Source organism: Eulemur rufifrons, chromosome 30, assembly GCF_041146395.1.
Source record: "Eulemur rufifrons isolate Redbay chromosome 30, OSU_ERuf_1, whole genome shotgun sequence".
NCBI classification, from domain to species: Eukaryota; Metazoa; Chordata; class Mammalia; order Primates; family Lemuridae; genus Eulemur; species Eulemur rufifrons.
Genome location: NC_091012.1, coordinates 59804116 through 59819383, shown reverse-complemented (window position 1 = coordinate 59819383; position 15268 = coordinate 59804116). Strand labels below are relative to the sequence as shown.

The 15268-nt window shown below is 37.0% G+C and overlaps 1 protein-coding gene across 4 annotated transcripts in view; it reads left to right on the top strand.

Annotated features, from left to right (window-relative positions):
• Positions 1 to 15268, top strand: part of PAK3 (p21 (RAC1) activated kinase 3) — an 87432-nt gene that overhangs the window by 15097 nt on the left and 57067 nt on the right. Inside the window, exons 2-6 of one of the 4 annotated variants that reach the window (XM_069462931.1) lie at positions 4512 to 4612; positions 7104 to 7166; positions 8735 to 8779; positions 9955 to 10108; positions 12405 to 12442. In XM_069462931.1, coding sequence (XP_069319032.1) covers positions 4512 to 4612; positions 7104 to 7166; positions 8735 to 8779; positions 9955 to 10108; positions 12405 to 12442 — 401 coding nt within the window. The remainder of the gene's footprint in view (positions 1 to 4511; positions 4613 to 7103; positions 7167 to 8734; positions 8780 to 9954; positions 10109 to 12404; positions 12443 to 15268) is intronic. The other 3 variants (XM_069462933.1, XM_069462932.1, XM_069462934.1) reach the window with 3 other exon arrangements.

Genomic DNA, 15268 nt, shown 5'->3' with positions numbered 1-15268 from the left:
TCAGGGTGAGAGATTTGGAGAAAGTAGCTGGCCCCTGGAGTTGCAACCAGAATTTATGCATACACAGTGGGTCCAAAGGCCAAATGCTGTTTGCAGTTTGTGGTCCAGTCAACATTTTGTGGCCTTGTTCTGGGTTTCAGGAGAATATGAGACATACAATTAGAAACTGAAACTCATTTGGACTTCTGCTCTCTGCAAATATCAACCCAGAGCTGATCAGGTTGGGTCTTAATATAAATGACCAATGCTCACAGAATTTTGGGGAGAGAGATATTTTAGTGTTCCTAAAGAAACAAAATAAAACAAAACCAGTTCTCATCTAGGCTCCATTCAGTCACTAAACATTTGCTGAGGGCTAGGGCTCAAACATGTTGATTTTTAAGAATGCCACTGAGTAATAGTGAAGCTATTAAGAGCTTTAGTTCTGGAGACATAGTGGGGACTTAGGTTCAAATCCTGGTTCTTATACTTGCCAATTGTCTAACCCTGCATAGTGGTTTAACCTCTCTAAGTTCTTTTCTCATATATAAACATAAGACCTACCTCATAAGATTGTTGTGGAGATTAAATGAGAGAACCTTAGAAGTACTTAGCATGTGGCAAGTGTTCCATTAATGATAGTTTTTAAGTGCATTGGCACAAGCCAAGTGCTAGGGAATGTGAGAATAAATAAGATACAGCCTTTGCTGTCAGATATCTCAAATTTTAGCTAGAGAGGTAAATATGTAAAGAGAAAAATCTAACAATACAGTGCTGATAAGTGCTAAACTCAGAGTATACACTGAGTAGTTTTATGAAAGCATTAAAGGAGGAGCACTTAACTTTGTCTGCAGAGGGAAGACAGGAAAAGACTCGTCAAAGGAGAGAACCCAAAGAGTGAGTCTTCAAAAATAAGGACTGATGAGAGTGATCCACACAAAGTTGAGGGAAGGGGTAAGAAGTAAGACTTTCCAGGCATAGGCATAGCATGTGGAAAAGCTTGGAGGTAAGAGAAAACCTGGCTGTTTAGGGAACATGGAATGAGTATAGATAGTGGGGTCAATGGCAAGAATAGAGGCTGGAGAGATAGGCTAGGAACAGATCATGCAGGCCTTTGGATATCATGCTAAGGAGCATGAACATTTAACAAATGGGCAATGAGGGATTCAAGACAAGTTTAGGAGAAATAATAGAGAGAAGTTGGTGATCAATTAATGTAGAAATAAAGTAGGAGTCAAAGATGATTCCCAAATTTCTGGTTTGGGCAGCTGGGCCAGTGCTGTACTACCCCATAGTGATAGCAAGAATGTTCATGTGGCATCCAGCTGATCAGGAGCACCGAAAATGTGGAAACAGTTGACTTCTGGACATATAGCTTTTAAAAAGACTCCAATTAATCATCGTGGGAACATAACTTTTGGACTTCCTAACTTTTTTATGCTTTAGTATTGTTTTTATTTGAATTGCATATTTGAAAGGGGGAATCATAATTTTTTCATTGCTTAGAGCCTCCCAAAGGAGGAGGAGTATAAGGCTTTACTCCTTCTCTAATCTGGGTGGTTAGTGGTACCATTTCAATGAGATATAGGGAACATTGGAAGAAGAGAAAGTTTGGGCTTCCTGCCTCTGTTATGTTTAGCCCAGAGGGAAGGGAATGGCATGATCAGGCTGGTAAGGGACTGGCAATCAGGTGGCCTTCTAGGGAGACACCATTAAGCCAATTCTGCATATAACTCAGCTAAAGTGGAGTGTTTGCATCTAAGTCAATATGTTACAAACGTGCAGCCACTATTAATAGAAAAGTTGCAAGAGTTTATTTGCCGGCAAGAGAGGGCATGAATCCAAACTGATTTAAGGTTTGGAGGTATAGATTAAGGTAGGGGCTTTTAACCTGGAGTCTAGGAGAATTATGAACCTCTGAAAGTACATGCAAAATTATATATATATATATATGTGTGTGTGTGTGTGTGTGTGTGTAATAGTGTATTTTTTATGGGCAGAAGTTCTACAGCTTTCTTTAGAATTTTCAGAGTAGTCTTTGACCCCAAAAAGGTTACCAAGAGCTGGTTACTATAAAGCAGATGAAGCTGCTGTTTCAGAGTTCCTCACTTACCTGGAACTCTCCCTGGGCCCCTCCACAATTTTGTAATTTTTTTTTTTTACTTTAAGGGAGCCTTCCTCTCAAATTACATAAAGTGTGTGGTCCCCCAATATCTGGATCCACCTCTGCTAACCACCGATTAGGGAATGAGCTAACATGAGTTAGTATCTGGGAGTGGATGCAGTCGAAAGGAATGAGAATGGAGAAAGGACTACAGAAGTCCAAAGACTGTATTAGTAAAGGCAGAAAAGAGAGAAGCAATGACAATCAAAGAAAGACTGGTCACTGAGGGAGGAGGAAAGTTAAACCACATTGTCGAGGAAGGGGAAAGAGAGACGGTTAGCCATGGCCAGCATAGATGGGAGATCAGGACAGGTAAAAAAATAACAAAAAGATTACGGGAGTAGCTAGGACACCTTCAGTGGAATGGCAACAACAGAGGGTGATTGTTCTGTTTGCCTTTCTGAGCAAGTAAAAATGGTAGTTGAACAAGGATAAATGGTAGCTACAGTGCACAAACATGCAAAGGAATTAGGAGTACCAGCAGAAAGCTCTAAACTTCACTGTTAAAATAGTGTTCATCATTAAAATAGGCTCACTGTAAAAATGGAATCTGTGCTGAGGTTAAGTTAGATAATGTGCACGTATTTTTTTCAGAATAAGTCCTAAATGTGCTCCATGGCCAGGCATAGGCTTTGAGCGACTCTTGTCCCCCTGCCCCCAGCCTTTCTTTCCTGATCCTGTGAGGGACCATAGTCCCTCTCACTACTTAAATTTTCATATTTCTGCCCCATATTTCTGTCCTTGGGCTGGAGATACAGAGCAGTGAGAGAGGGTGGAGAGAGAAATGTAGTCATGATAATGGCATTTGAACATGAAAAGTTTTGAATTTGAAATTCATCATGGGTAACCCACAAAACCAGTAATCCATATTTAGTTGAGTGTTGCCTATAATTCAGGCCAAGGCAACATCTGTTTGGACCAGTACGTTTTAAATTGACCAGCCTGGCAATTTTGAATTTGATTGGTTTCAACTGGGTAAACCTGGTTCATGCTGACTTGCCCAGTATTAGGAGGATGAGTATTATTTTTTCAGTGTGAAAAGCAGTCTTATCAGAGATAAATGCTAAAATCTGCTGATATGTGTGCTATAGAAGCTACTATATGCCATTTTAGAATGTTTCCACAGTAACTGCCTCCTGGGAACTATTTCCAGATAGCCTAATTTCATTATAGTTCTCTATTTATTTAGTGATTATATCTTTAAAGGCTTTTAACTTATTAGCTATTGATACGTTTATTCATAACTGTGTAACTGAAAAATCTGCTACTTGAGAAAGGCAATGATTTTGAATGGGTAATATGACAGAATATAATGGGAAAATGGGAAAATAGCTACAAACTAGAAGGCTAAACCAAGGAACTGGTTTGAGTTTTCTAAGAACTAAATAAAATTAATTCAGTAATAAAAAGCAGCAATTTGTAGCTTTTAACTAGCAAAGTACTAAGTAGGAAATGATTTTAAATGTTTTTAATGATAAAGATAGATTTGTAACATCATTGATTTGCAATACTATTCTTGTTGAAAGAAGACCAAGAGTCTATTAAGATATGCTTTATAGGCTGGGCATGGTGCCTCACGCCTGTAATCCTAGCACTCTGGGAGGCCAAGGCAGGAAGGTCACTTGAGCTCAGGAGTTTGAGATCAGCTTGAGCAAGACTGAGACCCCATTTCTACTAAAAATAGAAAAAAATATATATTAGCCTCGCGTGTAATGGCACGTGCCCATAGTCCCAGCTGCTCAGGAGTCTGAGGCAGGAGGATGGCTTGAGCCCAGGAGTTTGAGGGTGCCGTGAGCTATGATGATGCCACTGCACTCTACCCAGGGTGACAGAGCAAGACTATCTCAAAAAAAAAATATATATATATATATATACTTTATAACATAAATATGTAAATGAAAGAGGCTCTGACCACTTGATATTTAGCTATAGTTAACATAGAAACAATTCATAACATGCTTTTCTTTTCTATTCTTTCTTTCTAATAGTAAGCCTTAGTTTGACTTGAGTGTAAGAATTTCTTGTTTAGTAAGTGGTATTTGATCCAACAAAGCCAGTAAAGACAATATCCCTAGATGCCTGTTGGCTACACCATTAGCCTGTTAAAGGACATAAATCAGTTTAAATGAGGGTTTTGTTTGAACTGGGTTTGGGAAATTTTTGAATTATTTGGATATAACATTTTTCATCAAACTCTTAGCCACTTCTGCAAATAAAATTGGAAGGAATATCTGAAGAAGTATTGTTAAAATTATGTTAGAATCAATTGTCTTTCAACATTGTAATTGTTCTTGATGAACCTAGTTGTACAACTTGTGGATACCCAAACTGTACCCCAAATAAATACATGTTAACATTTTGCCTTTAGCCAATAAGAAGAAAGAGAAAGAGCGCCCAGAGATCTCTCTTCCTTCAGACTTTGAGCATACGATTCATGTGGGGTTTGATGCAGTCACCGGGGAATTCACTGTAAGTAAGCTCCTTATTTTGTTTTGTAAGCCATGAAAGGATTCCTTTATGAAAATAGGTTTCAAGCAAGAAATGCCACGTCCCAAATGTCAGACAATGTTTTTGATGATTCCAAATAAGATGGACTTTGCTTAGATGATCTTAGATGGAAATAGAGGGTGGCAGCAACATTGGCAAATTTATTTTGTCCATCTTAAATAAAATGTGTAATTGCTGTCCTGTCTTCAACTTGGTTGAAAATATTAATATTAATTTGCCATGGCACAGAAAATGTAGTCCCAATAGAGAGATCCTGCCTGAGTTTGTTCTTTTGCACGCAAAGTGAATCATAGAATCCTGTACTCAATTTGGCCAAGGAGGACAATCCATCTGAATAATTCAGGCTTTATATTGAAACCTGGATTACCCAGATGAGCTAACCACACTAACCAAAAATCTCTGTAAAACTGACCTGTTTGTTCTTCCCTTTGATTTCAAGAACATAGATTATTTTTATGATTATTAATAGGTATATTTATTTGTAGTGCTTACATAGCACAAGATCTCAGATCTATGACATTTTATATATATTTTTTAAGATCCAGTGTTTTTTTTTTAAGATGGATGAGGGAAAAGATATGACTGGAAATACGTCCCAAGAAAGGTCAACTACCTTTTTCCATACTAGTAAGGAACTCAATCAAAATGTACATTCTGAAATGAGGAGTAATTTTGAATGCATTGAGAAAAAAATCTTTGATAGAACTATCACCATTAATTCTTGGTTTGTAAACCAGAGAGAAATTTAGATGTTAAATAGTTGAAGTTCTTATTTCATAACATGATGGTTAGTGAGTAGACTGTCATATGATTAAGCAGAAAACATAAAAGAAGGAGCAAATTAATATGATGTGGAAAAACAAACCATGTTGCTGAATTGACAGTCTAATTAACTTATTTTTTTCAATTCTGGAAGTAAGCAATATGAGAATGAAATTGAGTAAATATCTTGGCCTCGTAAAGTGGTGTGAGCTGATTATTTCTGCGTTCTCAGTAGCAAGCAGAAGAGAACGTTAAGAAATATTGACACTGATAAAGTGGAGATAGGTAAGATTTAATCAATTTTGACATTGGAGTCAGAGACCTTATTCAAATGGCCTTGAGTTTGAGGTTGGCCTTTACTATATTTCCGGAACATTCTCTTCGTTACACTTAGAAACTATAACATCACTATTACCACTACCACCACCATCATCACCACCAGAAAAAAAGTAATTTCTATAATCTGAAAAATTTTATATTTTAAAAGAGTCATAAAGAGATTATAACTATTCTTTCTTACATTTGATACAATAAAAGCCCCTAAACTTTATAAAAGTTTTGCTAATAATGCTTCTCTTTTTTAAGAACTTTATCTTTCCAGTTTTGACCTTTTTATTTTCTCTGTGCTTCTCTTCTGTTTAAACTTATGTTTTATTGTTGTCATTCCAAATTTTTTCTCTTTTTCTTTTACTCTTGGGTGCTTTGTTTGTTTGTTTGTTTGTTTGTTTGTTTTCTGATGTGAAATTTTGCTCCTCCAGCTATTTCATGTGACATTCTGGTTCATTTCCAATATTTTATTCTTTCTACTTTTCCAACTTAACTTGATATGTTGTGATACAATATCTCTATCTTTAGCTCTTTCTTTGTCCTTTTGGGGTTCTGAATGTAAATGAAAGAAAGTGAATCACCACCATCTTGCTGACTGCAGCACCAGTCATTTTCACTTTGCTGTCAATTAGAACCCAAAGAACCAATCAGAGAGGGATGGAGCAGGATATGTGATGGGCAGTCTTTCCAATGGGGAAAAGCAGTTGGATACAATGGGACCAAACCAAACAAATACCCTGCCCCCTCAAAATCCCACAATTTGAAATAAACAGCTATTTGGAAGCAAACAATTGTTAGAAATCCATTGAATATATAGAAAGACACAGCCTAGATTTTGAAATTGGAAGTACTTTATTGTCATCTTGATTATCTTTTATAACTACTATCCACACATTATTTTTAAAGATACCAAATTCTGCCTTTTTCTACTGTTTTAACTTATGATTTATATCTATTATGTTTATTAAGTTTAAAAATGCCAAATAATAAGTTTTTAAGAAAGTCATTTTATTGGTAGGATTTAGAATTGGGTCCTAATTGCCACAGTACCACTAATTCGTTGTGTGTTGGGGGGATCATATTGCTAAATTTGATTATTGTGGTTGTTGAGGTTGAATTTTGAGCAATTCGTTGAACTGTCTAATCCAGTTGTCTTACAAGGGCCTGTTATTTTGAATGTTTGGACACTGATTTGGTGTGTTGCTTGGTGATTTCCCTATGGCTAACGGCCCATATAATCTTATATACCTGGTCACACACTTGGACCCTGAAGCTAAAAGTAGGTTGGGAGGTGAGATTTTTGGTATTAAATTATTACAAGTCCTTACCCATTATATTGCCATTTTTGTCCCAAATACTTCAGAACTCCCCTTTCCAGACCTCTAGACCTGTGACGGTCGCTTCAAGTCAATCAGAGGGAAAAATGGTATGAGTGATATAAATTATCATTTCTTATGATAAGATAAATGCTTGGCCTGTTATATCATGCTGCCATTCTCCTGGGCTACACTGGACAATCCCCAGCTTGATGTACATCTAGTTGTTATCGTATACATGGTCAGGCATTGATATGTGCTCCTGCTTCTGATGCTCAAACTCCTAGATCTCTAACTTTTAAGATTAGTGCCTCAATTTGGAGTTATCAGATGGCTTTCTGATTATGTGCCTTTGTGGCATACTTTCAAATTTAAGTGTCAGGTTTCATTGATAAATGGGTTTGTCTCAACTTAGAAAAAAGAAATTATGTCAGCAGTGTAGTCATGTGGTAAGTATAGTTGTCTGGAGGATTTTCTGCAATTGACAGCATTTTTTCCTGCTGTCTAGTGATCACAAGACTACTTATCAAGTTTAGAAGTGCCATAGGAATGTATAATAATTGCAAATATTCTAATGATTATAGTAATGATCATGCCAGTGATGTCTGCTCTAGTGGTTATGTGCAATGCATACCTCAATTTGTAACACTTAATAACTCCTTTGGCCATTACAGTATTAACCAAATGCTATTAATTGCACTTAGAATCAGAACTGGGATCATGCATGGGCTCCTGAGTTCAAATTTTTGGCTTAAGGCTTTAGCATCAAACTGCGTGATGAATGCATGTAAAAGTGTCGTTTCACTGTGCTTGGAGTAACCCCAAATGCCAGGAATCAAGGACGTATATCCCAAATCAAGCCAGTTGGGTCAAAGCATGTTTCTATAGCATTTGAGATATCTTTATTTAGACAACATTGTTACCTTATATCTGATCTTATTTTGTGGGAAGTGGGATTTTGGAACTGTAGCACTAAAATGGAAATTATTCATATATGGCTTGAGATGGAATGGTTTCCCTTTCCCAGATCTAAATGTCTAAGAAAGTTAAACATAGAGTCTGGCTGTGTGGGAACATCCTTTATCTAGCTTTCTGTAAGCCAGCCATGACTTTAGCTACAAAATGTAGAACATATCAATGAGAGGAAAAATTCAGCATCACCACATAGCCATCCTTTGAATTGTAGCCACACACACACTTTCAATGTGAAACTGAAATTGGTTAACCAGATTGGGAACTAAAATTTGTAAGTTCATCACATGGCCATTGGCTACTTGTGATCACTCAATTATAAAAGCAACTTACAAATTATTGTCAAAGGTTTTCATGATGCCATCCTTCTTCCCTCCAAATTCATGTTTCTGCCTTTTAGTAATTTCTCCAGTCACTTAATGGTAACTCTTATTATTACATACTTATGGAGGAAACATCTGGCCCAAAGTGGAATTATACATCCAAACTTTGGTGGAACACTGTCGTTTTCTCTGTTCTCTTAAATCTGTTGTCCTATAGCCTGTCCTGTCCCTGATTTAGTTAATACCTCCCTATTTTCATAACCGCCCCACTTTAGAAGGGACCCCCCCCATTCAGACCCATTGGTTTCATCTCCTCACACCTTCTAAGTTGTCCCACATTCTGTTTTAACTTTCTTTTCTTTCTTTATTTACGTCCATTACAGCCAGATCTCTATGGCTCACAGATGTGCCCAGGGAAGCTCCCAGAGGTGCGTCACAGGCCCAAAAGAAGCTTGCATCAAAGTGCTTCTTTGAGATGTCATAGCACTGCAGCAGCAGGTTCATGTGTGTACAGTAGAGTTGTTGCTTGGCTTATCTCACTTTTTTGTTGTCATTCCCAAACTCTGGAGGCCCACGTCACACATTGTTTTGCCGAGACTTCATAGGACAAAGCCACAAAAATTGTGTCTGGATGCACTTCAGGAATAGTGTGTCTGTTTCTCTCTCCAAGTTGCTCTTGGAGGTTGGATAATTATGAAATGGGGACATCTGTAGGCCGAAGATGTAGGAAAGAATGTTGAATGCTCAATGCAAAGCTAACCTCTCCGTGTAATTTTTGCAATTCTCCTTGGTTAGATATCCAAATGCTCCCTCCTCTCTGTCGTAAATGCTTCAGATTGTTACAAATTCTCTCAAGGCTTTGGCATGATTTTCATAGTCCCCAGGTTCTATATGGCCTATAAATTAAGTGAGGAGGAAGGGAGGGAGGGAGGAGAGAAGGAGGGCATGGCCTAGAGCAAGCTGCAGGGGAAATGCCCAAAGCAGCATTAATGTTACTATTTAGCATCTCAGTGGTTATTGCTCCTCCACAATTCTGTTTTTGTCTCCTCCCAATCCTCCTTTATGTTAAAGCTCTAGACCCAAAAAATTACACTGTGTAATCACAAAGTATAAACTGACCAAGGGTGAGGATTTCCTTTTATTCTAAAATATATTCTGATTACATCATGCCCAGAAACAGCTTATGTTATTCCAGTCATATAAAACCCATTGATTTGCACTATACTATGCTGTGCACAAATTTAGAGAAGTCTTGCTATGTCTGCCCTGAGTCGCCAGAAAAAAATAAGCTAAGCCGTAAACATCATTTCATGGATGAGCAGAGTCAATATGGAGGTGATTTTCATGCGCTTTTTTTTTCTATCACAGTCATACTCCCACCCACCCTTTTTAAGTTGGATCCTAGTTTTACCTATGTGTTTTAATTAGAGAAAAGAATGATTGCATTATTAAGTTACTAACTTTAAATCTAGAATGTAACTTCAGTTTCCCAAGTGTAATCTTACAGGTAGCATGGGCTTCTTGGTGAAGAACTTTACTGGAACGTGAAAATGCTGCTGCCAAATGTTCTGAGCTGCCATTCTTTCCCTTTGGTTGTCCACAGGGAATTCCTGAGCAGTGGGCACGATTACTCCAAACCTCCAACATAACAAAACTGGAACAGAAGAAGAACCCACAAGCTGTCCTAGATGTTCTCAAATTCTATGATTCCAAAGAAACCGTCAACAACCAGAAATACATGAGCTTTACATCAGGAGGTAAGAGGAAGTCTAAGGTATGAAAAGGTGAAGAAGTCATTCCAATCTCAGAGCCTCATTATTAGAACAAAATGTGTGTAGAACATTCAAAGTCAGTTCTAGTACCTTCTCCAAATGGCTTCAGCGTAAGTAAACCAAAAGACGAGTTGGAATTTGAGGTTGATGTTAGGAGATTTATATTACTCGGTGTTTTTAAAACCCAAATAAAGAATTGTTCGGTGAAGCAGTAGTTGTTAGCTTGGATTGGCAGCCACAATCGTTTTGTCTCTTTACTGGTATAAAGATTACAATCAGGCTTTTTGATATGTTCATGAAGAGGTGTATGGGTCAAACCATGGTCTCCGGAAATTTATCTCATCTCTCAGACTTATTGATTTGCACCATGATAATACAGCAGAAATTTTTTTGGTGTCAGCATATTTTGATCAGACCCCAAAATCAGACTGAAAAAAAGAAACTATGTCTGGCCATTTATAGAGATTGAAATAGCCACATTACTGCCAAATCTTGACATCGTTTGCTAGTGTGTAGACCTGACTTTTGTTTCAAGTTTTGATGTTCAAATTTGCACTACAAGCAACTGAAAAGTATATATCAAAATATACTTTCACATTTTGAGAAAGATGATCCAGGATGTTTCTCTAGAACAATTTATTATTTAACATCTAAAGAAAAAAGAAAATACTGTCATTAGTACCCTAGCTAGAAAGTGCACCTACCTCTTGGCACTGGATTTAATATAGGACAGGCTTTAAGTTTCTTTGGGAATAATTCAAGGATACACTTGGAAAGGGAGGAGTATCTGATTTGGCAATATCAAATATCAAAGCTCAAACTTGAAGGCATATGGCAATTTACATGCTAAACTGAACTCTTTTCTTAATGATAAGATAATTTAATTACTGTTTTCCAATGTCAAAACTCTTAAAAGAAAACCATCAAAGAGAACTTTTTATGAGATTTAGTCTTCCACATGGAATAAAATGTCTAAGAGATCCTGGTGACGCGTCAACAATGTTTAATGTGAGGAAATCAAGAGCCACGCTCTATGTTAGAACCATAAGCAACTAAAACTGAAAATGCATTCAAGAAATCATTTTAGTGTAACATTAATACCCTTCAGATTCTCAAAGCTTGTTCTTTCCTCCAAGCAGCCACTGCTCTTTAACACTTTTATTTTTATACGCCAAATTATTTCAACTCACAAAGATGAAATCTTGACAACTATGTTAGAACTCAACAGTATTTGAGTTATTGCACTATACTTAGCTGAGTGAAACTCATTGTATGTTTTCCGAATGCTCTAGTGTTGAGACTAATAGGATAGGAGGGGAGGAAGAGGAAAAGGTGGAGATGAGAAGGGAAGGTGAAAGGAAGGAATGGAAAGGAGGGAGGGAGGGAGAGAATGAGGGAGAAAGGAAAGGGGGGAAAATCCTAGATATATAGTAGCCCCCCCTTTTCCATGTAGAATACCTTCCAAGGCCCCCAGTTCGTGCCTGAAACTGAGGATAGTACTGAAATCTATACACACACACACACACACACACACACGTATATACACGCACACACACAATGTTTTTGCCTATATATGCTTACGTATGGTAAAGTATAAGTTATAAATTAGGCATAGTAAGAGATTAACAATAGCTAATAATAAAATAGAACAATTATAACAATATGCCAGCATACTACTCTTGTGATTTGGGGCCATTCTTAAGTAAAATAAGTGTTACTTGAACACAAGCATGGCAATACCTTGACAGTCAATCTGATAACTGAGACAGCTACTAAGTGACTACTGGGTGGGTAGCAGACAGCGTGAGTATGCTGGACAAATGGAGGATTCACATCTCAGGTGGGACAGAGTGGGATGGTGTGGGATTTCATTACATTCAGAATGAGACACAATTTAAAACCTATGAATTCTTTATTTCTAGAATTTTCCATTTAATATTTTTAGACCGTGATTGACTCCAGGTAGCTAAAACCACTGTGGATAAGGGGGGACTACTGTAGATGTATAGAATCGTACCAATCAAGAGTAGGTAATCTTGAGAGTCTTCCCTATAGGTAAGATTCATTGGCGGCCTTCATTAAGTCTGTCAGATGACTTGGTGAGGATGTAATGGTGTAAGCTATTTTAAGAAAAATTACGTTGTTAGTCATAAAATCTATTTAATGCTAAATTGGAAAATTTCTGTCTGGTCAAAAGCAAGCAGTTTTAATTTTTAAATATGGTCTCTAAACGAGGCAGTATTTATGAAACAAAGGTGACCTCTTTATTTTCACTTTTCAGATAAAAGTGCACATGGATACATAGCAGCCCATCCTTCGGTAAGTGAAAAATTGAAAACTGTTTCTCATGATCAGTGTTTCCGGAGAGCCAGTAGAATAAAATTGCACAGATCTAGTTTTAAGATATGGAATCTTTAAAAAAAATTAAGATAAAATTTAGGTATATAAAATTCACCTGTTTTAAGAGTGCAGTTCAATGAGTTTTAATAAATTTATATACCTATGTTACCATCACCACAATCAAGTTTTAGAACATGTCCATCACCCCAGTAAAATCCGTCATGCCTGCTTGCAATTAATCCCCACCTACCCCAGGCAATCACTAATGTGTACTTGTAGGGATTTATGTGGACAAATGTTTCTTTCTCTTACATATAGAATCTTGAAAATCATGGTCATATTAATAGCAACTTCTCTTTACTGAACACTTACAATGCACACTGTGGGCTAATATTATTTTTATATTCACTTAATCTTTCCTATAACTCAATTTAGTAAGTCTTACCATTGTCCCCATTTTACAGATAAGGAAAGTGAGGTTTAGAGAAATGAAGTAACTTGTCTAAGGTTACAACAGTACACGTTTTACTATCACTTATTCCAACAAACTGAGGTACAGTGAAGAAAGTGACTTTGCCCAAAGTCACATAGATAGTTTTATCAGAGAAGTGACTAAGTCTTTGGAATAAGTAACCTAGTCCTTGGAAGTGCTATAGTATTTGAAAGAAGGCCTGCAAACTTTAGACAAGAAATGATCTCAGACAAGGCTTCCCTTTCAAATGTGACTTTCATTTTGATTTTCTGATATAAATTATTTCCTGCCTCATTTACTTCCTTAGGAGTGAAATAATTAGCATTAATGAAAGTCTGCTAAGTGTTTATTTAAGAAGTCATGGATGGCCAAGCTGATTTTTCCTTTTCTAGAGGACCAGTGCTAGCCTGCTTGACATCACCCTAGGCAGCCAGTGTAACAACAGCAGATTATTAGTGGTAAAGAGTAAAGGCTCTGAAATAGTATGGTAGTTTCTTAAAAATTAAAAATAGGATTACCATATGATCCAGCTATTCCACTTCTGAGTATATACTCATAATTGAAAGCAAGGTCTTCAAGAGATATTTCTATACCCATGTTCATTGCAGCACTATTTGCAACAGGCCAAAGGTAGAAGTAACTCAAGTGTCTATCGACAGATGAAGGGATAAACAAAATGTGGTATATATAAACAATGAAATATTAAGCCTTAAAAAGAAAGAAAATTCTGATACATGCTACAACATGGATGAACCTTGAGGATAGTATGCTAAGTGAAATCAGCCGGCACAAAAAGAAAAATACTGTATGATCCTACTTATGGGAGGTACCTAGAGGAATCAAATTCGTAGAGATAAAAAGTAGAATGGTGGTTGCCAAGAGCTGGGGAGAGGGGGAATGGGGAGTTGTTTGATGAGTATAGAGTTTCAGTTTGGGAAAATGAAGAGTTCTGGAGAGGAATAGTAGTGATGGTTGCACAACAGTGTACTTAACAATACTGAAATGTACAACTAGAAGTGGTGAAGATGGTAACTTTTATGTTATGTATATTTTACCACAATTAAAAACAAAATGAAAAAAAGTGAAGGCTCTGGATATGGGTGTTTAATCTTATTCCTCCACTTACTAGCTGCGTGACTTTGGGAAAGTAACTTAGCTCTTCTGCACCTCTATTTCTTCAGCTTTAAGTAGGAATAATAACAGTACTTACCTCCTAGGACTTGTGTGAATATTGAATGTAATAATATATATAATGTACTTAATATACTACCTAGCACATAATATGTGTTTATTAAATATAAGCTACTATTTTATTATTTTTAGATGGCAACAAGAGGAAAAGCTCACTCTCGACATACATGAGGCTTGTATGAAGCCATGGTACTTGTCCCTTGCTCAGATTCCCCCAAACAGAACAGAATTGGCCCTCCCATCTCACTGGTCATTTCCACCCTTCCTTCTTCTTTGCCATGACAGCTTCCTGGGCCACACTGATAACAGCTTATAAAGGGAGGAAATAGGAAAGTGGGAAAGAGAAAAATGCCAACCTTCCATGATCAACATATTTTACCTCCTTTACTAATTGATATCATATTGTGCAACCCCGACTGGGTACTCCGGCAAAGAATTACCTATATTTTTTTTTTAAGTTTGGTCAGTTATCTGGAACACCAACCTGCTAGGATGGTCTACATATTGGTTTTCATTTTCTTCTAAGATATAAACTATTTCTTAGGAGATTGCTTCTGTTGGTTTTGCTTATAGAATTAAAACTAAGTTGAATTAAAACTAAGTCTACATAGTAGCCAAAATATTCCATTAAATGAGGAAAAAATGATGATCTCACTGTTTGGAGATAAAACAACTAGATGTTTACTTATTTAACATATATTATTAAGTGCCTCCTTATGAGCCATAGGCAGTTTGGAGTTCAGTGTCATAGGGGAAGATAAGTATGAACATAAAGAAGCACAATACAATATGGAAAGTATTACATACCATAAAACATGTCCATTTGCTATGAGAATTCTGAGAAAAGAGATTGCTTTTTGCTACATAGGGAAAGGGAAGCAGGCCCTTGTCTGTTCAGTGTTTGATACCAAATGGCACTTGGTATCTATTTGTTGGATGTTGAGTTAGAAAATGTTTCCTATAAAAGATGGCATTTGAGCTAGATCTTAAAGGTCAGATGAGAGTTGGATCTGTGAAGTTGGGAGGGGCATCCTAAGCTAAAGGAAAAGCATGAGGAAGGGCACACTGGTGAGGTGAACAAGGTAAAAGGGTCATGGGGTTGAATGAAGACTGAGATGCAAGAAAGTGAATCATGGGAGATA